Source organism: Somniosus microcephalus, chromosome 7 (genome assembly GCF_052327205.1).
Source record: "Somniosus microcephalus isolate GS21.2 chromosome 7, FLI_Smic_1.0, whole genome shotgun sequence".
Classification (NCBI taxonomy): domain Eukaryota; kingdom Metazoa; phylum Chordata; class Chondrichthyes; order Squaliformes; family Somniosidae; genus Somniosus; species Somniosus microcephalus.
In genome coordinates this window covers 77,327,108-77,352,663 of record NC_140993.1, presented here as the reverse complement: position 1 = coordinate 77,352,663, position 25,556 = coordinate 77,327,108, and the positions used below count along the sequence as shown (strand labels likewise).

The 25,556-nt window shown below is 43.2% G+C and overlaps 1 protein-coding gene across 1 annotated transcript in view; it reads left to right on the top strand.

Annotated features, from left to right (window-relative positions):
• LOC147114741 (neural-cadherin-like) overlaps positions 1–24,058 on the top strand; it is a 40,717-nt gene extending 16,659 nt beyond the window's left edge. Inside the window, exons 5-10 of the mRNA XM_085992634.1 lie at positions 3,631–3,797; positions 5,681–5,945; positions 7,657–7,837; positions 8,802–9,055; positions 10,614–10,768; positions 19,438–24,058. Coding sequence (XP_085848760.1) covers positions 3,631–3,797; positions 5,681–5,945; positions 7,657–7,837; positions 8,802–9,055; positions 10,614–10,768; positions 19,438–19,839 — 1,424 coding nt within the window. The 3' untranslated portion in view covers positions 19,840–24,058. The remainder of the gene's footprint in view (positions 1–3,630; positions 3,798–5,680; positions 5,946–7,656; positions 7,838–8,801; positions 9,056–10,613; positions 10,769–19,437) is intronic.
• Positions 24,059–25,556: the final 1,498 nt, after the last annotated feature.

Here is a 25,556-nt window from a genome sequence, read left to right as displayed (position 1 = left end):
AAATTTGGTACTGTTTTCAGTGAGGCTTGGTCACCTTTGGGGGAAGTGGGGAGGGGGGAAATGGCTGTGGCATCTGTCAGTGTACTATGGCCCACGACACCAACAAAATATATAAGAAAAAAAGTGAAATACTTTTTCAAATCTCCTGCCTTGGTGGCCCTTTAATTTTTAAATCGCCCCCCCTGCAGTCCATAACAACTCTGGATGCCCGGAACACACAGTGTTCTAGCGCCCATTGTTACTAAGGTGCAAATGACAGGAAATTTGTTGTATAATGTATTGCTATCATTTGCGTATAATTACAATACACCCACAAATACTTGGGTGGATCCATTGAATGCCTGAAGTCACACGACACCAGGTTATAGTCCAACAGCTTTATTTGAAATCACAAGCTTTCGGAGCGCTGCTCCTTCTTCAGGTGAAGTGGAGAAATGCATAAAGACACAGCTTATATAGTCAGAGAATCATGTCAGATGTTTACAGGTAACCTTTCCAACTGCTATTTATCACACCTCGGCAGAGAGATAATCACAGCAGTCAAAGGTGTGAATGGTGTCCAAACAGGTCAGTCAGGGAAACATTACATCAAAGAACAATGAGGTGGGGTCACAAGGGGTCAAATATTGCAGATGCTGGGGTCTGTATGAAAAACAAAAAAACAGACAAAAAAAAATTTTTTTGGCTGGAAATCACAGCAGGAGAATCAGTCTCATTCCTGGACACACGAATCTCCATCAAAGACGGACACCTCAGCACTTCACTCTACCGCAAGCCCACGGACAACCTCGCGATGCTTCACTTCTCCAGCTTCCACCCTAACCACGTTAAAGAAGCCATCCCCTATGGACAAGCCCTTTCGAATACACAGGATCTGCTCAGACGAGGAGGAACGCGATGGACACCTACAGACACTGAAAGACGCCCTTGTAAGAACGGGATATGACGCTCGACTCGTCAATCGACAGTTCCGACAGGCCACAGCAAAAAATCGCATAGACCTCCTCAGAAGACAAACACGGGACACAACCAACAGAGTACCCTTCGTCGTCCAGTACTTCCCCGGAGCGGAGAAACTACGCCATGTTCTTCGCAGCCTTCAACATGTCATCGATGACGACGAACACCTCGCTAAGGCCATCCCCACGCCTCCACTACTCGCTTTCAAACAGCCGCCTAACCTCAAACAGACCATCGTTCGCAGCAAATTACCCAGCTTTCAGGTGAACAGCGACCACGACACCACACAACCCTGCCACAGCAACCTCTGCAAGACAGATACCATCATCACACGTGAGGACACCACCCACCAGGTACATGGTACATACTCATGTGACTCGGCCAACGTTGTCTACCTCATACGTTGCAGGAAAGGATGCCCCGGAGCATGGTACATCGGCGAGACCATGCAGACACTGCGACAACAGATGAATGGACACCGCGCAACAATCACCAGGCAGGAGTGTTCCCTCCCAGTCGGGGAACACTTCAGCAGTCAAGGACATTCAGCCTCCGATCTTCAGGTAAGCATTCTCCAAGGTGGCCTTCGAGACACACGACAACGCAAAATCGTCGAGCAGAAACTGATAGCCAAGTTCTGCACCCATGAGGACGGCCTTAACCGAGATCTTGGGTTCATGTCACGCTACATGTAACCCCACCTGATGCAGGGTCATCCAGACTCGAGTCGACATTGGCTTGTTCTCTCTACACTAATGCGGCCGGACCTGCTGTGATTTCCAGCCAAAAAAAATGTTTTTTGTCTGTTTTTTTGTTTTTCATACAGACCCCAGCATCTGCAATATTTGACCCCTTGTGACCCCACCTCATTGTTCTTTGATGTAATGTTTCCCTGACTGACCTGTTTGGACACCATTCACACCTTTGACTGCTGTGATTATCTCTCTGCCGAGGTGTGATAAATGGCAGTTGGAAAGGTTACCTGTAAACATCTGACATGATTCTCTGACTATATAAGCTGTGTCTTTATGCATTTCTCCACTTCACCTGAAGAAGGAGCAGCGCTCCGAAAGCTTGTGATTTCAAATAAAGCTGTTGGACTATAACCTGGTGTCGTGTGACTTCTTACATTTGTCCACCCCAGTCCAACTCCGGCATCTCCACACCATTGAATGCCTGACATCATTGCTGGTGAGAAATCCTGGAAGTGGTGTCTGAGAGCTCAAGGAATGGCTTCCCATCCAATTTTCGGTTCTTGCATAACTAAAGAGGAAATTTGGCCCTAACATCTTGACAACATCTAAACCCATATGGCCTTGCTAACTAGTGGTTCTATGAGGTGCCAGAGTGATTGTATGTGGGTTGATGCCAGTGATTTCCCAGCACCTTTGAATTTGAATTTTCAATCTCATTGTATCACTGTTAACAAATGCCAAGTGGAGACCCGGTGCTTTCCCATGGAAAGGGAAGGAACCTTGGTGGTAAGCCATCTCCAGATCACCATCTTCTATCTTCTAATTTCAGAACTGCAAAGGCTGCATTAAAATTTTAATGAGTGGAAAACTGGGAGCACCGCAAATTGAGCACAGTGACCACTGCACCCAGTTCTCTGATCTGCACTCTCATCAGCTTGCCACCATCTAGAAAGAAAGACTTGTATTTCTATACCACCTTTCATGACCACCGGACGTCCCAAACTGCTTTACAGTCAATTAAATACTTTTTGAAGTGTAGTCACTGTTGTAATGTAGGAACCACGGCAGCCAATTTGCATACAGCAATGTGATGATGACCAGATAATCTGTTTATAGTGATATTGATTGAGGAATAAATATCAGCCAGGACACCAAGGATAACTCCCCTGCTCTTCTTCAGAATAGTGCCATGGGATCTTTTACGTCGGCCTGAGGTAGGAGACGGGGCCTCGGTTTAACGTCTCATCTGAGAGATGGCACCTCCAACAGTGCAGCACTCCCTCAGTACTGCACTGGAGTGTCAGCCTAGATTTTTGTGTTCAAGTCTCTCGAGTGGGACTTGAATCCACAACCTTTTGACTCGGAGGTGAGAGTGCTACTCACTGAGCCACGACTGACACACAAAGCTGATGAAGTGAAGTGAGGTGCTGGGGGAAAAAAGCAGGAAGAGTAAATGTTAAAATATGTTTGCTTTATCTGAATTTTCCCCCCTCCCTGATCTTTGGGCGGCACTGACTAGGATACTGTTATCAAGTACCAGCACCCCTCTGTTACCTCACTCCAGCGGCCATTCTTCATGTGTGAGTTCAGACAGTGAGTGTCGGCAGGTTCTTGGACCACGGAGGTTTCGCAACCAATATTTTTCATGTGCTCACGTCCACATATGCGCACTTTCCAGCAGAGACCACTAGCTGATTTTGCTCTCCCTAGTCCAATTGAGGCCAATTAGCTTAACTTTACTGCTGCTCAGGCAGAGATCAATTAACTCTGCACAGACCAGGAATCAACCTTATTGGTTTGGATGACTGAATGCTACATCGGACAATACCTATTCCCATGAAGCCATCGGGGGAGCTTTTGTAAAAATGCTTTTAACTTAAAAATAAATGTAAAAATACAAAAAATGCTATTTAATGTTTCATTAGGTTTATTCTTTGTGCTGTATTTACTTATTGTGTTTTTTTTTTGCCTGCAGCTCTGCCTGAATGGTCCTTTGAAAAGGACAGTCTGATTCAGTACCAGCAAAAAGGAGCTCTTAGCATTCGCACAACACAAGTGCAGCTGATGCTTCGTACCCGGAATCCTAACTCTTCTCTCTTCAGCCTAGCATCCAAGGACACAAACGAATACATTATACTGGAGGTGGCAACCAAAACCTTTTGTTAAAAACTGCTAAGTGCATGAATAGAGTATACACTGGCCGTAGATATTCCCAGGAATTAACTGCAAAACTATCAGAGATTGTGATGCATCTAGAACCCTTCAGCGAGCATGTTAGTATGTCATAATTCCCAAGTATCCACGTAAATGAGTGCATTCACTCAGGGATGTATGTGGACCATTCTGTCACATAATTTATTGGAAACTGTAAAGAGAGACCAAAAATGACAGATGGGGGGGAAAAATTTAGTTGCTTTGCACCTCCTGTTAGTGCCCTAAGAGGGCGCTAACGGGGCGCAAAGCAACTAGCGCCCGGGCACGGCGCCGCCAACGCCTCCTGGAAAATTCAGCAGGTGGTTAGCAGCGGTGCTAACCATTAGTGCCCCGTGGCGCTGCACCGCCGGCGATGACGTCATCGTCGTGCACAGCACCCTGGCCGCGATCTTCAGTAGCGCCCCCTGACTTACTGCCCGACGCTATGTCCGATGGGATCAGGGGGGCCTATCTGCGGCCAGGGCGGCGCTATTTAAAGGCAAAGTGCCGGGCTGCCAATTTTGTTGCTGGCCGTCTGCCAGCACCTGCCTCTGCTCCCATCCCCAGCCTCATGACCCGCTCCCCCCCCCCGTGGAGTGCCGGTTGTGCTCCATGAGCCCAGCACTTCTCTTGAGTACTGGGCTCTTTTGCCGGCACTCTGATCCCCGGTGGCCCAGCATGGGCGCCGGGTCGCGCTGCGCAAGGCCCTTCCCCTTTAAGAAGAGGAAGGCCTGCAATACCGCAGCACGTCGCGCCGCGATATTCCCTCGCAGCACTCCAAGAGGGAGGCGGGGCGCTTCCTGTAGCACCGCGCTTCCCTCTTGGGCGCTACCACTCAATTTCAGCTGCGGGGGTGCTAATTTTTCGGCGGCGCTAAAAGGTTAGCGCCCCAAATGGGGCACAACTCAATTTCTCCCCCATGGGGAGCGTGAGGTCATACACGTTGGATCTGAGAAAGACAAATTGGAATACTTTTTTAATGGTGGGAGACTGAGAGCTGTGGAGGAGCAAAGGGATTTAGGTGTCCAGATACACACACAAGTAAAAGCTAGTGCACAGGTACAAAAATTAATCAAAAAGGATAATGGAATGTTGGCCTTTATCTCAAGGAGGCTGGAATACAAAGAGGTGGAAGTGATGCTTCTGTTGTAGAGGCTTGGTTAGACCCCATCTGGGGTGCTGGGTTCAGTTTTGGGCACCAAACCTCAGGAAATATATACTAGCTTTGGAGGGGCTATGGTGCAGATTCTCTAGAATGATGCCAGAGTTTAAAGGGTTAAATTATGAAGCCAGGTTGTATAAACTTGGTTTGTATTCACTTGAGTTCACAAGGTTTGAGGGGTGATCGAATTGACGCCTTTAAAATGATAAAGGGATTTGATAGGTTTGATACAGAGAAATTATTTCCTCTGGTGGGGGGAATTCAGAACAAGGGGGCATAATCTTCAAATTAGAGCTAGGCCATTGAGGAGTGAAATGAGGAAGATTAGTAGATTTTTGTTAGGTAAGGGTATCAAGAGATATGGAGCAAACGTGGGTAAATGGAGTTGAGGTACAGTTTAGCCATGATCTAATTGCCCTTCTCCTGCTCCTATGTCTCCATGGTAGGGATAATGACTCATGAAATCAAAGATATTCCCTATTGGGTAGGAGGCACATTTCTCTTTTTTTTTTAAAATGAGCATGTGGGACTTACTTGGGCATGAAGGTATCCCCTTAGATGTTTCTTCTCCTTTAAATTTGCATTTATTGTTTTCTAAAATGCTTTTAGATCATTATTAAAAGTTTCCATTTTTTTTTCTTTTCTGTTTTGTTTTGCTGCTGTGAAATAGATTGCCAGTGGATATTTTGGGATCCGTGTCAACCTTGGTGATTGGGAACATTTGTTGAAACTGCAAACAATGCGTGTGGACAACGGCCAGTGGACTCTCGTAAACATGGACCGTCACGACAATGAATTTACACTGCGCCTCAACAATGGAGGAGGAGCCCATGAGGTGACAGCTACTCTCGGCACCCACAGAGAAATCCTAATAGATCCTTCAAGTCTGGTGTTGGGAAAGAACCTTCCTGAGCGTCCACCAAGTGATTTCCAAGGTATGATGTAACACCTGGCACTGGATCAGGATAGCAAATTATTTAAAAGCTGCTGGGATGGACTAGGTGATGTTTGTAGTTGCAGCAATCTCCACGCATGGGCTTACCCTGAAAGCTGAAAAATAAATGAGCCAGACCCATTGTTATGAAGTGTTTGGCTTTTGCAAACTCAATTAGTGTTGGCATATTTGTTTAAATATCAGTGTGTATATTTCCCTTTAGACACTAATATGATTGGAAAAAGTCCTGCAAGTGTAAAACAGGAAAGCTTGTTTCATACTCGCACTGACATTAATTACTGAAAGAATATACCCACAGTTGAAGGGCCGGGGAATTGGATGTATGATGGGTTAGCATATAGTTCTTTCAGGGGGTATGGTGGTGTAGTGGTTATGTTACTAGACTAGTAATCCAGAGACCTGGACTAATGACCTAGCATACAGGAGTTCAAATCCCACCACAATAATTCAATTAAATAAATCTGGAATAAAAAGCTAGTAATGGTGACCATGAAACTGCTGGATTGTTGTACAAACCCATCTGGTTCACTAATGTCATTTAGGGAAGGCCATCCTTACCTGGTATGGTCTATATGTGACTCCTAATTGCCCTTTGAAATGGCCTAGCAAGCCACTCAGTTGTATTCAAGAAGGTGGCTCATCACCGCCTTCTCAAGGGCAATTGGGGATGGGCAATAAATTGGGGCCTTGCCAACAAAGTCCACAACCAGTGAATGAATAAAAAGATGAAAGCCAAATCTCCCTGAGAGCTTTCCTGTGTGAAGCAAGTTTATGTAATCTTAGTCCTGTTCCTACCTAGGAGGCACAATCCACAGTAAGAAACTGTCCGTCAATCTCACTCAATTGGTTGGTATAGGAAATGGAAACTTCACACTGCTGCAGGAGTTTGAGGGTGAAGCAGGTTGTTGGGGGAGGGTAGAGAAAGTATTATTTTTGTACTTGGTTCTGCTTTAATGCTGTCACTGGGTAGCTGATTTTTCAAATGTGGTCTCCTGACACAGCCTCACCCATGGGAACGTGCATTCAGGCAATTAGCCTTCAGATGCAAACAGTAAAAAATCGGTTCATTCTCCAAGATTGACAACTCTTACCCTCCTAAGCTCAGAAATTTATCACAAAAGATAGTGGCAACAAATTGATTAAAGGGGAGATCGCCCTAGGGGTACATACCAGAAATGATAAGTAACCAGAAATATCCATGGTATTCAGCTGTTTTACATTGATTACTTTTTAAATTTCAATTCACAGCATTCATTTACTGTCCTCCATTTCAGAGTGCAAAGAAGAAATAAGGCTTCCTAACAACGTCATCTGTGTAATTTTGGTTTGTCTGCCAACTGTCTTTTTTCTTCAGTTTTTATTTTTATAATTAACTGCTGGCCAGTGTTTTTGCTAGCTTAAAACATCCTGAGCCGTTTTTCATTGGGATGAATAGAACATAAGTGGTTGACTCACCTTGGACCACTCTTGCAGTTAAGCTAAAAATTAGCACAGAGGCAGAGCCCCAGCAATAGGAAACTCTCCCCCTCACTAACCAGAAAAGTGGAGCAATACAAGTTGGAAAATTAGCTGATTGGAGCACGAAGGCAATTGATCGTGAAGTGTTTTTTTTACTGAATATGTATTCAGAAGTAGTTGAAAGGCTGGAGTGATATGAGAGTTAAACAAGCTGTGTCTTTGCTTGAATTTAGGCTGCATGCGTGATGTTCGATTAAATGGTCATCTCTTGCCAATGGATGGAAAGAATACAATGTTAACTGCTACTCTGGAACGAAGGAGTGTGACAATTGGCTGCCGCTCGGATGCCTGTAGCAGCAGGCCCTGTTATATCCCATTTTATTGTATAGATTTATGGAGAAAACATGAGTGCAGGTACAGGATTATTAACACTTCATAAATACTTTGTATAATGTAACATGTTATGCAATGAATCGCTAGTTACTAGGGTTGCCAACTGTGGTTGGATTATTCCTGGCGGTTTCATTACCTGACGTCCCGCCCCCACACTCCCGCTATTGGCACACCATCTTCCCACGCCAATTGGAAAGCAAACGGCCTCTTCATGACTCAATTGGATGACCCTTGACAGACAAACAGCTCCCCCCCCATTCCTATATTTTTATAATTAATAAACAAAAGTGTTCAAAGAAAATATTTAAAAAACACAATTTTTTTAATGCCCCAATGATCTTTCTCCTGGATTTGCTCACAGCAGTGTCCTAGAGATTAATCTTCAATTCCGGGAGACTCCATATCAATCCTGGAGGGCTGGCAACCCTACTAGTTACAAATAGCATTCAGGAAACAGTGAATGTCAGTATATAGATCTGGATTTGCACTGTCTAAAATCCAGTCAAGTGTTTAGTTATTTATATCTATTACTGTGTAGTGTATATTGCCCAGTAACTGACTGCTGGAAAAATGTACTAATGCTGTGTTGTGATTTTACTATAGCAATGTTTTATGCCTTCATTCATGTTGCACCTACAATGCTCAATGCAATTGCCATATAAAGCACTTAAAAAAAAACCTGCATAATACAAAAAGCAACAAATGCCAGCTGCACGTTAGTGTCCCAACATGTATGATGACAATCTGCACACTCAATTTCCCAGCTGGCAACCTTCTGATTTCATACTTACCATCAAGAAAGTTGAGATCAGGCTCTTTCCCATAGGAAGCAAAAATTGGGGGTAGAATTGCTTTCTAGCGTATGATTCAAAATGAGCACGCTCAGTATAGCTTTGTGGAAGAAGTAGGAAAAATGTGGGGGGGGGGGACAAATGTAACTAATTCTGTTCTGGCAGGTTGTCATTTCTGTTCATTTCTAACGCAGGTGTCCAGCTGGTCAGGTGTCAGTGATAAGTAATCAGACAGGCCTCGAGCACTGTGCGATGTCACCATGTGGAGCGTGGACGTGTCGGAATGGGGGCACTTGTGTCGCACAAACACTGGACGTGTTTGCCTGCCATTGCGCAGAAGGTTACAAAGGACAGCATTGTGAGATCAGCATGGTGACTTCAGGAATCCCAGCAGGGCTGAACATCATCTCCATCCTGGGCATCAGCATGTGCCTCCTCCTTTTATTAGGTAGCTCATTAATTTTTTGCCAGCCTCTTCCTGCTCTGACCTGATCCGTCTCGTTTGGCATCTCTGCCGATGTCACTTTCCAACAGCGCGCTAATTCTTTGCCTGTCTGCTCTCTCCTTTTGTGTTAAACTTTCAAGAACCAGATTCTTTGTGTTGTTTCAAGTGTTTCAGTATCGGTCTTTCACCCCACTCTGATTTCCTTGTACTGCACCCAATTAGGGCAAGTGATTTGGTGCAAGCATCCCACAAGTTTCCACACTTGCCATACGTGGTATGATTTGCTGCCCCAGTACTGCCATTTTGTAGAGAAATGTTCCGGAGGCAATGAAAATGCTAACGTTTGAGCAGATGTTAAATCACTTACCACAATAACTCACTTCTCCTGCATGTAATCTTGGTTGGGAGGACAGGCAGGTGATCGACTCTCAGACGCCTGCTGATGTTACTCTGTAACCAGCCACCAGGATGAACACGGAAATGAGAATTTCTTCTGTTGCATTACAACAACATCGCCAAAGATTTTATAGGCTGGTTTTCCTGGTAGTGGAGACTGTCAAATTGTTAGAATCACAGATGCTTACAGCACAGAAGGAGGCCATTCAGCCCATTGTGGCTGTATTGGCTCTTTGTTAACACAATCCAAAATTAATTTCATTGCCCTACCCTAATCAAATATGTTGATGCACTGGTGGGTTATCTACTCTTCCACCCCAAGATTACGATGCATTGTTTCTTTAATGTATTTAAAGGAAACTGCAGTGTTACATTGTTTGTGAACTAAGTATTTATACTAAACAAGATCACCTGCATACGGTGATTTTCCATCCCACCCTTTTCCCCCCAAGAAAAGAAAAACCTCCCTACAAATGGAGTTATACCAACTGCACTTGTAAATTATTTTTTGCTTTAACTGGTTTTCATACAAAAATTACCCCCAAAATTGGTCACTGTTCTAGCATCTGCTTGCTTTACTATAAAGCGGTTGTATCTGTCTTCATCTATTGAGTAATTCGTTTGCACTGGTACTGCCTCATAGATGCTAGCCTAGATTTTGTAACTGGCATTATTTTAACACTGGCATTCACCCAATTATTTTAAAGGGGTTAATGCCGCTGTTTAAAATAATGGTGATTGGATAATGTAATGAAATCTGTTTGTCTTGATCCTGTATTCATTTTGCACTCATGTATATTACCCTCCCCCACTGTGTATAGTTTCACTTCCTCTTTCCCGACTAACCTGGGAGGTTCCAGGTCTTGGCTCTTGGCTCCGCCCCTGACTTCTCTTACATAAAGATCCCAGGATCTGTATGACTCATTCCTGTGAACCAGTCGGCGTGTTGAGATGTTAGCTCTGATCTTAGTGATTAAAAGCCAACTTGTTTAAGTCTATAACTTCTAGTTTTGTGGTTATTGAAGGCCCATCAGATAATCTCGGATGCTGTGTCCTTTTCACTGAGTAGTGGAATATCATTTACAGCCATAGAGCTAATTTTATGAACTTAGACTCCAGGTTACTGCTGGTGACTGAAGTCCTCTTGTACCTTTTGATGTTTCAGTTCTGGTGATTGGCTTCAGTATATGGGGTTTAAGTGGAAAAACCAAGTTCCAGAAAGGGGGAGTTTACCACATACCTGTCGAGCATGAGAGCTGGGAGGATGTACGGGAAAACATCCTAAATTATGATGAAGAAGGGGGTGGAGAAGAAGACCAGGTATGCAGCGTTGTTTCAGATTCCTTCTGTAAACTATAGAATTAAATGTATGTGCTGCTTTTATTTGATGATGATTCAAATCGTTTTCTCTGCTTTGCATAACATTACTGGAGAAGGTGGGTGCGCCGCTCTTTCACCCTCGGAGCTGAATTATAATCCAGCCCAGACTGATGGAATAAAAGTTTCCTCTGTGAGCTGGAAGTAAGCATCTTGTATAAACTGAATGTGGCCAGTTTCAATCCAGTTGGAGATAGGCCACAATACAAATACTTCCCAAACCTGCGGCTGAGAGGACAAGGGCAGCAGGCGCATGGGAACACCACCACCTCCAAGTTCCTTTCCAAGTCTCTCACCATCACGAGTTGGACATATATCACCGTTCCTTCATCGTCGCTGGGTCAAAATCCTGGAACTTCCTAACTAACAGCACTGTGGGAGTACCTTCACCACCTGGAATGTGGCTCGAGAAGGCTCACTGCCATCTTCTCAAGGGTAGCAAACAATGGGCAATAAATGCTGGGTTTGCTGGTGATGCCCATATCCCGCGAATGATTTTTTTTAAACTATTCATTTATTGGCAAAATTGGAAATCTCAATCAGAGGTCAAAAGAATGGTTAATAAGGGAAGTGTAAAAGTTTCACATTTGTGGAGTCTGGTTGTTTTCCGATGTTAGAGTGAAAGTACAGTGTTCGACAGAAAAATTAGAACTTTGCTGTGTGTTTTGCCCTTGCTCTACCTGACTGTGTGCTGAGAATGGATCATATTCCATTGCCCAGTACTAATAGGCTCCACCTCAATATGCAGAAAAGTCACCTAGAAAACATAAATTTAACCTTTTAAAAATGCAGTACAATTTTACCTTGTAAGAACACCTGTTCACCTTATGACCCTCTAATCATGTTTTGAAGTCCTAGGGCTGCCTGATGTGCTGCCCTTACCTATGCTGCTGGATAGCAGGATGCCTAGTTACCTTTACCGGTGTACTTCATGTCAAAGGTGCATTTTGTATTACACTCAGGGCTGGAAGATCTTAACTATGCCACTCGAGTCTGGCGCTATTAGCAATGAGGAAGCAGAGAAGTTGGGGGCAGGGAGGCCTACCACTGGATCCCCGCCCCTAAAAACACTGTTAGATGCTTTCATCCTCCCCCATTACTACTAGATATCTTGGCTGTCCGCCCCTTGACTGACCCGCTGCATTTAAAGGATGACGGGGCGGGGCTTGGGAAACAGGTCGATTTCACTGCCTTCTCACTGCGGGACCTCCAACCCCAGGTAAGACCAGAAAAAGGGCAGGGGGTGGCAGAACTGATTCTGGAAGTGGCAAGAAGGCCAGTAAAGGCCTTGAATGAGGGGGGGAGGACCAATAGCCACCACTCCTTCTCTTCTGCCCTCATTCTGCCTGCAGTGTCTGTTGCGGCTCATTCCAAGCTATTTGCCAAGATTTCAGGGGGCCTGTGCTCATTTTAATGTTCACTCTTTCCCTTTCAGGTTGTCCTGCTGAAGCACCACTTAATTTTTCTTCTGTTGACTGGAGGGCTCTCTCTGTCAGGCAGAGATAACACCATAGGCCGGCTCTGCATCTTTAACAAGGCCTCATTCTGGGAAAATGGGTCAGGGTTGGTGTGGTAGGTGTTATTCCTGCCACACCCATCACTGGCAGCAAAACTGTCCTGGAGGAAAATCTGGTCTTCAGTCTCTACAGGCTGCTGCATAGAAAATAAAGACTTGTATTATATAGTGCCTTACACGTCCTCCGGACATCCCAAAGTGTTTTACAGCCAATTAAGTACTTTAGAAGTGTAGTCACTGTTGTAGGAAGCGCAGCAGCCAATTTGCACACAGCAAGGTCCCACAAACAGCAATGTGACAATCAGCTGATAATCTGTTTTTAGTGATGGTGGTTGAAAGATAAATATTGGCCAGGGCACCAGGGAGATTTCCCTTGCTAGTCTTCAAAAAATGCCACGGGATCTTTCACGTCCACCTGCGAGGGCAGATGGGGCCTTGGTTTAACATCTTATCCGAAAGACAGCGCCTCCAACAGTGCAGCACTGTCTCAGTACTACACCGGAGTGTCAGCCGAGATTTTGTGCTCCATTCTCTGGAGTGGGTGAAGAGCTTCTAAAAGGGGGAAGTATTTGTCTGTGCCTGTGTGTATTTGTATATATGTGTATATACATGTGGCGAATAAGGGAAAACTAAAGAAACGGAGAAAATGTATTTGTTTTGATACTATAATGGTATGCAGCAGGTTGGATTACCAATGTGCAGCATCACAGAGTGGACACACTCAGCACCTCTCACACCAATGGCTTCTAAGATGTCGGGGAACATAGGGTCTAATGAAAGGGGGGAACTGATAGAAATCAGTATTTGTAGGGAAATGGTGTTAGGGAAATTGATGGGATTGAGGGCCGATAAATCCCCAGGGCCTGATAATCTACATCCTAGGGTACTTAAGGAAGTGGCCCCAGAAATAGTAGATGCATTGCTGGTCATCTTCCAAAATTCGATAGACTCTGGAACAGTACCCATGGATTGGCGGGTAGCTAATGTTACCCCACTGTTCAAAAAGGGTGGTTGAGAGAAAACGGGGAATTACAGACCGGTAAGCCTGACATTGGTAGTGGGGAAAATGCTAGAGTCCATTATAAAGGATGTAATAGCAGAGCACTTGGGAAAAAAGTGACCGGATCGGACAAAGTCAACATGGCTTTACAAAAGGTAAATCGTGCTTGACTAATCTACTGGAATTTTTTGAGGATGTAACTGGTAAAATAGATAAGGGAGAACCAGTGGATGTGGTGTATTTGGATTTTCAAAAGGCTTTCGATAAGGTCCCACATAAGAGATTAGCGTGTAAAATTAAGGCACATGGGATTGGGGGCAAGGTATTGACTTGGATAGAGAACTGGTTGGCAGACAGAAAGCAAAGAGTTGGAATAAACGGCTCTTTTTCCGAGTGGCAGGCAGTGACTAGTGGGGTACCGCAGGGATCGGTCCTTGGACCCCAGCTATTCACAATATATATCAATGATCTGGACAAGGGAACTAGATGTAATATCTCCAAGTTTGCAGATGACACAAAGCTGGGTGGGCGTGTGTGCTGTGAGGAGGATGCCGAGAAACTCCAGTATGATTTGGACAGGTTGGGTGATTGGGCAGAAGCATGGCAGATGCAATATAACGTGGATAAATGCGAGGTTATCCACTTTGGTGTCAAAAACAGGAAGGCAGATTATTATCTAAATGGCAATAGATTGGGAGAAGGGGAAGTGCAACGAGACCTGGGCGTCCTTGTGTACCAGTCGCTGAAAGTAAGCATGCAGGTGCAGCAGGCGGTTAAGAAGGCAAATGGTATGTTGGCCTTCGTAGCGAGAGGGTTTGAGTACAGGAACAAGGATGTCTTGCTGCAGTTGTACAGGGCCTTGGTGAGACCACACCTTGAGTATTGTGTGTAGTTTTGGTCGCCTTATCTGAGGAAGGATGTTCTTGCCATGGAGGGAGTGCAGCGAAGATTCACCAGGCTGATACCTGGGATGGCAGGAATGACGTATGAGGAGAGATTGGGTCGATTGGGCTTATACTCACTGGAGTTTAGAAGAATGAGAGGGGATCTCATCGAAACTTATAAAATTCTAACAGGACTGGACAGACTAGATGCTGGAAGGATGTTCCCGATGGTCGGGGAGTCCAGAACCAGGGGTCACAGTCTAAGGATAAGGGGTAAGCCATTTAGGACAGAGATGAGGAGGAATTTCTTCACCCAGAGAGTGGTGAACCTGTGGAATTCACTCATTAAATATATTCAAGAAGGAGTTGGATATATTTCTTAAGGCTAAAGGGATCAAGGGTTATGGAGAGAAGGCAGGGACAGGGTACTGAATTTGGATGATCAGCCATGATCTCATTGAATGGCGGAGCAGGCTCGAGGGGCCGAACGGCCTACTGCTGCTCCTATCTTCTATGTTTCTATATGTAATCACAGCTGCATTACTGTGAGGAAGGAATGTTGTGCTCACATTGGTCTCCTGGTAAACAACTCATTGGCAGTATTGGCAGTTGCCTTTCCTATCGCCCTATGTGGCTTGGGAGACTACAACAATAACATGCATTTATATAGAACCTTTAACATAGTAAAACATCCCAAGGTGCTTCACAGGAGCGTTATCACACAAAATTTGACACTGAACCACATAAGGAGATATGAGGATAAGTGACCAAAAGCTAGGTAGGTTTTAAGGTGTGTCTTAAAGGATGAGAGAGCGAGGTAGACAGGCGGAGAGATTTAGGGAAGGAATTCCAGAGCTTAAGAACTAGGAAAAAGACAAGAAAAAAACTGGAAGACAAGAAGAATCATAAAGGATAATCTTATGGCTATGTTCTGAATGGGGAACCTCATCGACCAGTATTGTAAATAAGAAATTCGGGCATGTGATGCCCATAATTTTCTGACCATTAAGCGACTGTTTGGAAAATTGCAGAGAGTGTTCACCCGAATTTCCAATTTTCATTGCTGTCTGGCAAGGCTCCTCCTGACAGTGCAGACTCATATAATTACTCCATACTTTCCACAAAAAAAAATCTGAAACAGGAAGGTTTCCTACTTATTTTGGATTTTATTTAAGGGAGGCGCAAAGCAGCCAAATTTCTAGCCCTTTGTCTTAAGTTTATTTCTGTAAGTTAGTTAATAGTTGAATAAATACAGACATGGCAAGGCACCTCAGTCCCGCGGAATGCACATCCTATGCCACGTGGGAAATCCAGGACGCTTCCCGTGTCCTGGACAACCATATGTGCAGGAAGTGTTGTCGGCTAGAGAAGCTCGAGTTCCAGGTTTTGGAGCTTGAGCAGCAGCTGGCGTCACTGTGGTGCATCCGTGAGGCTGAGAGCTACGTGGACAGCACATTTCAGGAGGTGGTCACCCCGCAGCATAAGAGTGTACAGGCAGAAAGGGAATGGGTGACTGACAGACAGACAAGGAGGACCAGGCAGGTAGTGCAGGAGTCCCCTGAATGCATCTTGCTCTCCAACCAGTATTCAGTGGTGAGGGTGCTGGCTCCTCTAGGGAGTACAGCCAGAGCCAATTCCACGGCACCACGGGTGGCTCAGCTGTACCGGGGGGAGGAGGAAGATCAGGAAGGCAATAGTGGTAAGGGATTCGCTAGGGGAAACCAGACAGGCGTTTTTGCGACCGCAGACATGATTCCAGGATGGTAAGTTGCCTCCCTGGTGCCAGGGTCAAAGATGTCACTAAGCAGTTGCAGAACATTCCGAGGGGGAAGGCTGAACAGCCAGAGGTCATGGTCCATATTGGTACCAACGACATTGGTAGAAAAAGGGGTGAGGTCCTGCAGGCAGATTTTAGGGAGCTAGGAAAGAGATTTAAAAGCAGGACCTCAAAGGTAGTAATCTCTGGATTACTTCCTATACCATGAGCTAGTGAGTATAGAAGTAGGAGGATAGAGCAGATGAATCTGTGGCTGGAGAGATAGTGCAGGAGGGAGGGCTTTAGATTCCTGGGACATTGGGACCAGTTCTGGGGGAGGTGGGACCTGTACAGGTCAGACGGGTTGCACCTCAACAGAGCTGGAAACAATATCCTCACGCGGGGTGGGGGGGTTAAACTAATTTGGCAGGGGGATGGGCACCAGGATGTAGCATTAGAAACAAAGCACACAAAGGATGGGGCAAGACAGACAGCACTAGAGTAAGAATAACTCCAGGTGGGGTCAGATTAAGAGAGAATACAAGAAGGTCTAACACAGGTTTACAGTGCATGTGTGTAAATGCACGTAGCATGGTAAATAAGGTAAGTGAGCTGCAGGTGCAAATAGCCACGTGGGAATATAATGTTGTGACAATAATGGAGACCTCGCTCAAAAAAGGGCAGGATTGTGTTTTAAATATTCCTGGATATAAGGTGTTCAGGAAAGATAGGGAAGGAAAGAAAGGAGGTGGGGTGGCAGTATTGGTTAAGGAGAATATTACAGTGCTGGAGAGAGAGGATGTCCTGGAGGAGATGACGTCATCGCGGTGGCGCAGCACCGCGGGGCGCTAACGGTTACCGCCGCTGCTAACCTCCTGCTGAATTTTGTGGGAGGCGTTGGCGGCGCCGCGTCTGGGCGCTAGTTGCTTTGCGCCTCGTTAGTGCCCTCTTAGGGCGCTAATGGGAGGCGCAAAGCAACCGACGTTTTCCCCCCAAAACTGTACACAATACTCCAGGTGTGGTCTCACCAGGGCCCTATATAATTGCAGTAAGATGAGTACTTTGCATCTGTCTTTACCAAGGAAGAAGATGCTGCCAAAGTCATAGTGAAAGAGGAGGTAGTGGAGTTACTGGATGAGATAAAAATTGATAAAGAGGAGGTACTAGAAAAGCTGTCTGAACTTAAAACTGGTTAGTCACCAGGACCGGATGGGATGCATCCTAGGATGCTGAGGGAGGTTAAGGAGGAAATCGCAGCGGTACTGGCGATAATCTTTCAATCCTCCTTAGATACTTGAGTGGTGTCAGAGGACTGGAGAATTGCAAATGTTACACCCTTGTTCAAAAAAGGGTGTAAGGATAAACCCAGCAACTACAGGCCAGTCAGTTTAACCTCTGTAGTGGAGAAACCTTTGGAAATGATAATCAGGGACAAAGTTAACAGTCACTTGGACAAGTGTGGCTTAATTAAGGAAAGCCAGCACAGATTTGTTAAAGGCAAATCGTGTTTAACTAACTTGATCGAGTTTTTTGATGAGGTAACAGAGAGGGTTGTTGAGGGAAATGCGGTTGACTTGGTGTATATAGACTTCCAAAAGGCTTTTGATAAATTGCCACATAATAGGCTTACCAGCAAAGTTGAAACCCATGGAATAAAAGGGACAGTGGCAGCATGGATACAAAATTGGCTAAGTTACAGGAAACAGAGAGTAGTGGTGAACGGTTGTTTTTCGGACTGGAGGGACCTATACAGTGGTGTTCCCCAGGGGTCGATACTAGGACCACTGCTTTTCTTGATGTATATTAATGACTTGGGAGTACAGGACACAATTTCAAAATCTGCAGATGACACAAAATTTGGAGGTATAGTGAACAGTGAGGAGGATAGTGATAGACTTCAAGAAGACATAGACAAGCTGGTGAAATGGGCGAACACATGGCAGATGAAATTTAACGCAAAAAGGTGCTAAGTGATACATTTTGGTAGGAAGAACGAGGAGAGGCAATATAAACTAAAGGGTACAATCCTAAAGGGGGTGCATGAACAGAGAGACCTGGGGGTATATGTGCACAAATCGTTGGAAGGTGGCAGGGCAGGTTGAGAAGGCGGTTAAAAAAGCTTACGGGATCCTGGGCTTCATAAATAGAGGCATAGAGTACAAAAGCAAGGAAGTTATGATGAACCTTTATAAAACACTGGTTCAGTCTCAACTGGGCACCACATTTTAGGAAGGATGTGAAGGCCTTAGAGAGGGTGCAGAAAAGATTTACGAGAATGATTCCAGGGATGAGGGACTTCAGTTTCGTGGATAGACTGGAGAAGCTGGGGTTGTTCTCCTTAGAGCAGAGAAGGTTGAAAGGAGATTTGATAGAGGTATTAAAAATCATGAGGGGTCTAGACCGAGTAGATAGAGAGAAACTGTTCCCATTGGCGGAAGGGTAAAGAACCAGAGGACACAGATTCAAGGTGATTGGCAGAAGAACCAAAGGCGACATGAGGAAAAACTTTTTTACGCAGCGAATGGTTAGGATCTGGAATTCACTGCCTGAAAGGGTGGTGGAGTCAGACTCAATAGTGGCTTTCAAATGGGAATTGGATAAGTACCTGAAGGAAAACAATTTGCAGGGCAGCGGGGAAGTGAGACTAGCTGAAGTGCTCTTGCAGGGAGCTGGCACGGGCTTGATGGGCCGAATGGCCTCCTTCTGAGTTGCAACCATTTTATGATTCTATGATTAATCATTAACACTGGTATTTAAACTACTTCAATCAGAAAATCTAGGCTTTTGTCTCTTTCACACACTTGATGATGTCACATTATAATTGTCAATTCAATTAAGTAATTGCTAGTGAAACTCTCTATATGTCAGTATTATCAGTAGAAACGGAGTTAAGTGAAAGAAATATTAAACTTGTTTTAATTAGGAAGTTGTGATATTAAACAGCACTGATGGGGGGAAAAATAGCAGTAATGCACAAGACCAGCAAAATGTATTTGATTTGCTGATTCTACAAAAAACTGCTCTCTTGTCTTAACCCAAGCACCACACTCTCAACACTTTACAAGTTGAGAGGTATATTGAATTACATTTTCTTGGCTTTTTAGATAGAAAGTGATTTGTGATATTAACAGGAATGGTCGTATGGGTGTTTAGTTGAATAGGTGGATGTAAAATAATATGGTATGTAGTGCAATCCTTAACAGCACCAGCAGAAGAGACTATGCACTTATACGAGGCACCATTGAAAGTGAGTTATCTCTGTCTTTTCACAAGAAAAATTAATCAAGATTCCAATTTTGACTCTTTCTCACATGTGTCTAAAAGGATTTAATTGTGGGTATATTGTGACAACACACCAGACTGAAATTTTCACTCTGCTGAAAACACAGGTTCTGTATTTTGACAGTATCAGCATCACAAACACAATGGAGTAAATGGATTTTTTCTACTTTTTAGAATGGTTATGACATCAGTGAACTGAAGAAACCTCTGCGAGCAAGTCTGTCTCAGTCTTCATCGACAACGACTGCTCCTCTGGTAAAGGCCTCTCCTGATTCACAAGAAGAGAAGCCGGTCAACCTGAAAGCTCACCCAAACGTGATCTTTTCTGAAACTATTCAATCCAATACCCTGGACTTCAAAAACTATGTGTCCCGGATTATTTGGGATGCAGATAATGACCTGAGAGCTATTCCTGAGGACACAGTGCATGTTTACTGCTTCGAGGGACGAGGGTCACTGGCAGGAAGCCTCAGCTCTGTGGACACGTCCAACGTAGATGAGGACTTGAATTATGATTATCTCAGAGACTGGGGCTCAAAGTTTGACAAACTGAGAGAATTTTGTGGCCAGAAATAAGACAATAGTGTGTAATAATAGAAATGTCGTATACAATCACTGGGACATTTTGAAAATCCTAATTGAGAAATCATTGGCATGATTATTTAGCAGTTTCCTTTCCAGATTTTTCTTTAAATAATCAAAAGGATTGAGATCTGATTTGAATATCTAATTCTAAATAATTGCAGGTCTGTATATAAGAGCAAGGTAACCTACAAGTTGTGCCTCTTCTGAAATAGATCTTGCTACAGCAGTATTCATTGTATTCTGATGCTTTCAGCCAGTCATGCTGGCAGTGAGGATTATTTTGATTCCGGATACTCACTTCAGCTTTACAAGGCAGCATTCAGTTTTACTGGTCTGGTGGCTTCCAGACAGTAATAATAAAACAAGAAGGTATATAATTACCATGGATTTTATATTTTTGTCTGTGGTAAGAGTTATGAGAAAAAGTAGCCAGAGATCATTTGCTCAATCCTGTATAAACAGTGAAGAATGATCACAAGGCATCTGATCTTCCAAATGATTCTAACTTGTATTCTACTCCTTTCAAAAGAAAGTTGTACAATACAAATTGTTTTTTTCCAGTGTTGGGTGCCCTGATGCCACTACTTGTGACCTTTAAATTATACCTATCTTCTTGATGAAGATTAAAGCAATCATCCTAGTTGGTGCTCTGCTCTATATCACTGCAGTAATAGGTATGTTATGTGAAATGTGAATGTCATTTTTAGTGTCAACCATGACTTGTAATCAAATACTTACTGTAATTCACTACCATCAAATTGTGCTGTTATGCATTTAAGACTGTTGTTCCTCAGAAAATCAGTATGAGTACCAATCATTAATGAACTCTTTGAAATGTTAAATTATTTTTGTACTATAGTACTTTAAATATTTCTTTGAGATGTATTTATTTTGTGCATGAATGTCTTCTGTATTGAATTGAACTGAATTTTATTGTATTATGATTGTTTTGTTACAACTGATGGGCAATGCACGGTGCTCTGACAGGCAAATCCAGCCTGAATATTAGACTCTTACTATTACTGAGATTTACTAAAAGGAATGCAAAGCCTTATCGTGATAAGCTTAATTGCACCATGGCGTTGAAGGAATAATTCTGGGGACGTAAAAGTGGATGCCTGTGATTCCTTTCTTGAAGACAACAATTGGGCAAGTGAAATACAGTCACCATGGTAACAATGGTAATTTTTTTTATATTTAAAGGAATGGAAGGTTAAGCAGAAGTTAGTGTTGAAAGTTAATTGGAACTAATATTTTGTTAACTTTGCTTGATCCCCTGGTTTGACAGTATATTAGCCTAATCATATTCATATTCAAAACTATTTTTATTAAATGAAATTTATTTCTATTTTCTCCCCCTTCTCCTCTCAGTATCTTAGCACACCATATACTAGAGACAGTAGGCTGGTTTCCTTCTCCCAGGCCTCGGTCAGTGCTACTCATGAGCCATCCATTAGGAGTCACACCTTCCATTTTGCCTCTCCCATTCTATAGGGATTTTCCAGGCCTTACCTGTCACCTCCCTCTGACAGTACTTAACCGAGGTATTGTGTAGGGAATCACAAATGCATAGCTGCTTCCGATCGCTCTGTGGCAATGTGCCAGAGATGCTACATCCAAAAAGATAAATAATTATAAAACCAATACCCTCAGGAGAAATGAGAATAAGTAATCATTCATTTTAAACAGATATATATTATATGATAGTGTGGTGGTTATGATACTGAACGAGTAATCCAGAGAATGTGAATTCAGATCCCACCATGGCAGTTTGAAAATTTGAATTCAGTTTTCAAAATCTGGAAATAAAAACCTCGCATTAGTAAAAGTGACCACGAAGTTGTCAGATTAAACCAACTGGTTCACTAATGTACTTTAGGAAAGGAAACCTGCCATCCTTACCTGGGCTGGTCTATAGATGACTCTAGTTCCACACCAAAGTGATTAACTCTTGTCTACTCTCGGAAGTGGCCGAGCAATCCATTCAGTGAAACCGCTACAAAGAATTTCAAGAAGGCGGCCCACCACCTTCTCAGGGCAATTGGGGATGGGCAATAAATGCCAGCCTTGCCAGTGATGCCCACATCCCGAGAATGAATTTTTAAAAATTGCAGAGTGGATTGTAACATTCTGTTCCTATTTTCAGCTCCACATACGGAATAAACTGTCGCAAAAGTAATCCAGAGAATGTGAATTCAAATCCCAGCATGGCAGTTTGAAAATTTGACTTCAGTTTACAAAATCTAGAAATAAAAACCTCGCATTAGTAAAAGTGATCACAAAGTTGTCAGATTAAACCAACTGGTTCACTAATGTACTTTAGGAAAGGAAACCTGCCGTCCTTACCTGGTCTGGTCTATAGATGACTCTAGTTCTGCAGTACCAGGAACCCCTGTAGATGGTGTTATAAATAGCTGATTTCCATTTTAAATCTGTCACAGTGATATTAAGTGGAAAAGCAGGATTTGATATTTATAAATCAACTTTTGTGAAACGTCCTGCACTTCCAGGCAGTGGCCAGCTGGTGGCTCTGGAACAACACCTTACTACAGGCAGCCTCCACGTCACTACCTGAAAAAGCCTAGCAGGCATTCCTATAACTAACAACTCCGCCCACAGCCCCCCCCCCGGGGTCATGGAAAGCCCAAACCCCATCAACATCTCAATTAGATGCTTTTAAGTTATCAATATCGCTTTAACATTTTTGCCTTCCTGTATAATAACCTTGATAGTTTTGGCCTCTCAGCTACTGTATTGGCCTTACTCATTGTGGCCAATTTGCAAGCAGTACATCACAGGAATTGCTGCCACTTCACCCTGCTCCCTTTCCCTTCCACTCCCTCTTTCTCCCTCCTCTACCTCTCCTTCCTCTCACCTTCCCCATCCCCCTCCCCTGCCTGGGTTCAGTTGTCCCATGACCTCTGACCCTGCTTGGCTTGAATACTACACTTGGTCTTGACCCCCCATCTCATTATCTCTCTCCCTCTGACCACAGAAAATTGACTAGTTCAATAACTTAAGCATCAAAAGGGGAAACAGAATGGGTGTAACAAGCAATGTAGCAACAAATTTCAGAAATACAGTCAATCCAGGCCACCAGCAACCTATAAGCTGTTGACTGAAGGGAGCAGAGTGTCAGTAAAAGGCACTGCAGGGATCTTGCAACAGGTACCACAAGGCATCTTTGATGTATACCTATTTTTATACTCAAATATAGAAAAAATTTCTAACATTGCACAAGCCAGAGCACTGCAGTGTCCTCCTTAAACCAGCAATTTTATTTTTGACAATTTTTAAGGGCAGCAAAGTGTAATTTCCACTTTGAGCAAACCTTACTTGTTTGTTGTTTCTGCGTTTGTGAATCCAGCCATGTTGTTACATAAAATTATAATGGAAAAGTTATGTGGAGATGAATTTGAAAATTTTAGATTTGTACAATATTTTATAAATGCTTGCAGAGTTCCAAAAGATGCAAACATGAGTTTCACTTCTACATCGTGATTTTTGAAAGGCCTTGAAAAAACATCTCTAAGTTACAACTACATGGGGCGTACCGAATCTCACAGTAAGAGAAAGGAATCTTTTTTTTAAAAGAAACTGTAAACTTAAACATCAAAATATAAGTTATCCTCAATTTTAGAAAAAAAAAATTCATTATTCCAAAATCCAGCATAGGAGACAGGGCAAGAATGATGTCTACCAATCTCAATTCAAAGATGCTTAATTAGAATTATCTGTTAAATTAAATTGAGTCTCCTGTGTTGTTTTACTAAAATTGCTTAATCTGTACTACAGTACTAGATAATTCATTTTGTTTTAGCAAAAAAAACTTTGAATTAACAGGAGTAGATTGTACTCCCTCCCGTCCATGTTAATAGTACAATATGAGTTGCTCTCAGTCTACGCCTTTCAAAGAGCTATTTAGTATGCTAACAATAATCAGCAGCTGGTGACTTTTATGTATTCAACACAGAAAATATGAGTTGGAAAAGTAAGAAGCTAGCCAAGGAATGCCAATGGTTACACCATATCTAAGCAATCAGATTGACCATCACAAAAATCTGTGCCATACTTTGTACTACTTTATATGTGTGACAGTTACACAGTAACGGGTTTTCAGACGAAAGTGGTTCGACTGGGTTGTAAATATAAATGTAAGCCTTTTTCTACACAATAAAATGTTCCTATTTCTTGTCATTCTTGAACATCAATGAAATGTCATTGTCAATTTATTTTCAGTGTTGTATGCTGGTTACACGTCACGCAACCAATCAATACACCTTTCTTGACGTAGAATGAACAAGAAATTTTAATTTTAGCATATGGCTATCTAGCTACAATTTTATTCAAATTGAATATTCCTATGTTATGACCACTAATTTACTGTGATTTCTGGATTTGTATTTTGCCTTTAGTTCTTTCTAGTTCACCTATTAACAGTTACATAAGAGACCTACCACTAAAAAGTAAAGTGTTTTTAAGTTTAACTGAACAGATTAATGGATGGCAATAACTGCTTATAAAAACAGGATAAGAGATATATCTACGCTGCCATGGTGAATGGATAGAAGACGTAGAATCATAAAATTATTTATACTACTTTGTCTATTACAGTTCTACTGGCACATGAAAAGCTTGGCTTGTAACATACTTGGCTGGGAAGTATAAAAGGCAGCAGTTCTTCAAGAATGAGCTCCAACTTGACCTTAAAGGGGAAGTTATGGTAAAGGCAGGAAAATGAACTAATTGTTCACAATGGCACAGTGGAGATATGTGGGTAACTCTGTTCCTTTTGATGCTGAAGGGTCTGAATCCTGTTGCAGAAGGTGCACCAAAGGACGGTGACCACTTCTGGGTCTGAAGGCCTCCTTCCAGTAAATGCACAGATGCCAGTTGCATAAAGGGAAGTTGCCAACCAAAACAATGAAGTCGTCCAAGTATCTTGGTCATAGTTGCAAATGAGGAAGAAGCTTGCTGGTATCAGTCGTGATGTAAAGTTTAGCGTGTTTCTCACTTTTGCACACATTTCTTGTGCAGCCCATCAAACGTGGCATAAACCTAAGTTGGAAACTCCTGCATTCTGAGAGGTAGCTCAGGTTTCCAGCTCAAGGCTCTCCTCTGCTGTTAGGTGGTTCCTTAGTAGGGTCACCGCCATGGATGGAGAGGTCATCCCCAGTCTGCTGACATCCATTCTCTCAGCACTTCTGAAAATGTGGGCACCATGGACTACCGCATAATGAAGGTGCCCTATATAATGACATGCATAATACTTTTGTGGTCAGATACTACATGAACATTTATTCAGTACAAACCCTTGTTGTTTACATAGGCAATGGGGTTGAAATGATACACACAACTTCTATCTGTGACACCTTGTACTCAAGGGAACCTTGTCACTGGTGAAGGATCTGCACCCTGTGCATCTAATGCCTTCTTTTCACGGGCACAATGATGAAGGTGTTGTCCCTTGCAAACAGTATCTGTTACTTTACCTGAAACGTTAACTCTGTTTCTCTCTTCATAGATGCTGCCTGACCTGCTGAATATATCCAGCATTTTCTGTTTTTATTTCAGATTTCCAGCATCTGCAATATTTTCTTTTTGTATTAGTATCTGTTACTTGCTTGATACATGTGTACACTGCAGACTGCTTGAGATGACAGGTGTCTCTTGGGTGTGGAAAGATCCAGTAGTATGACAGCTCCATG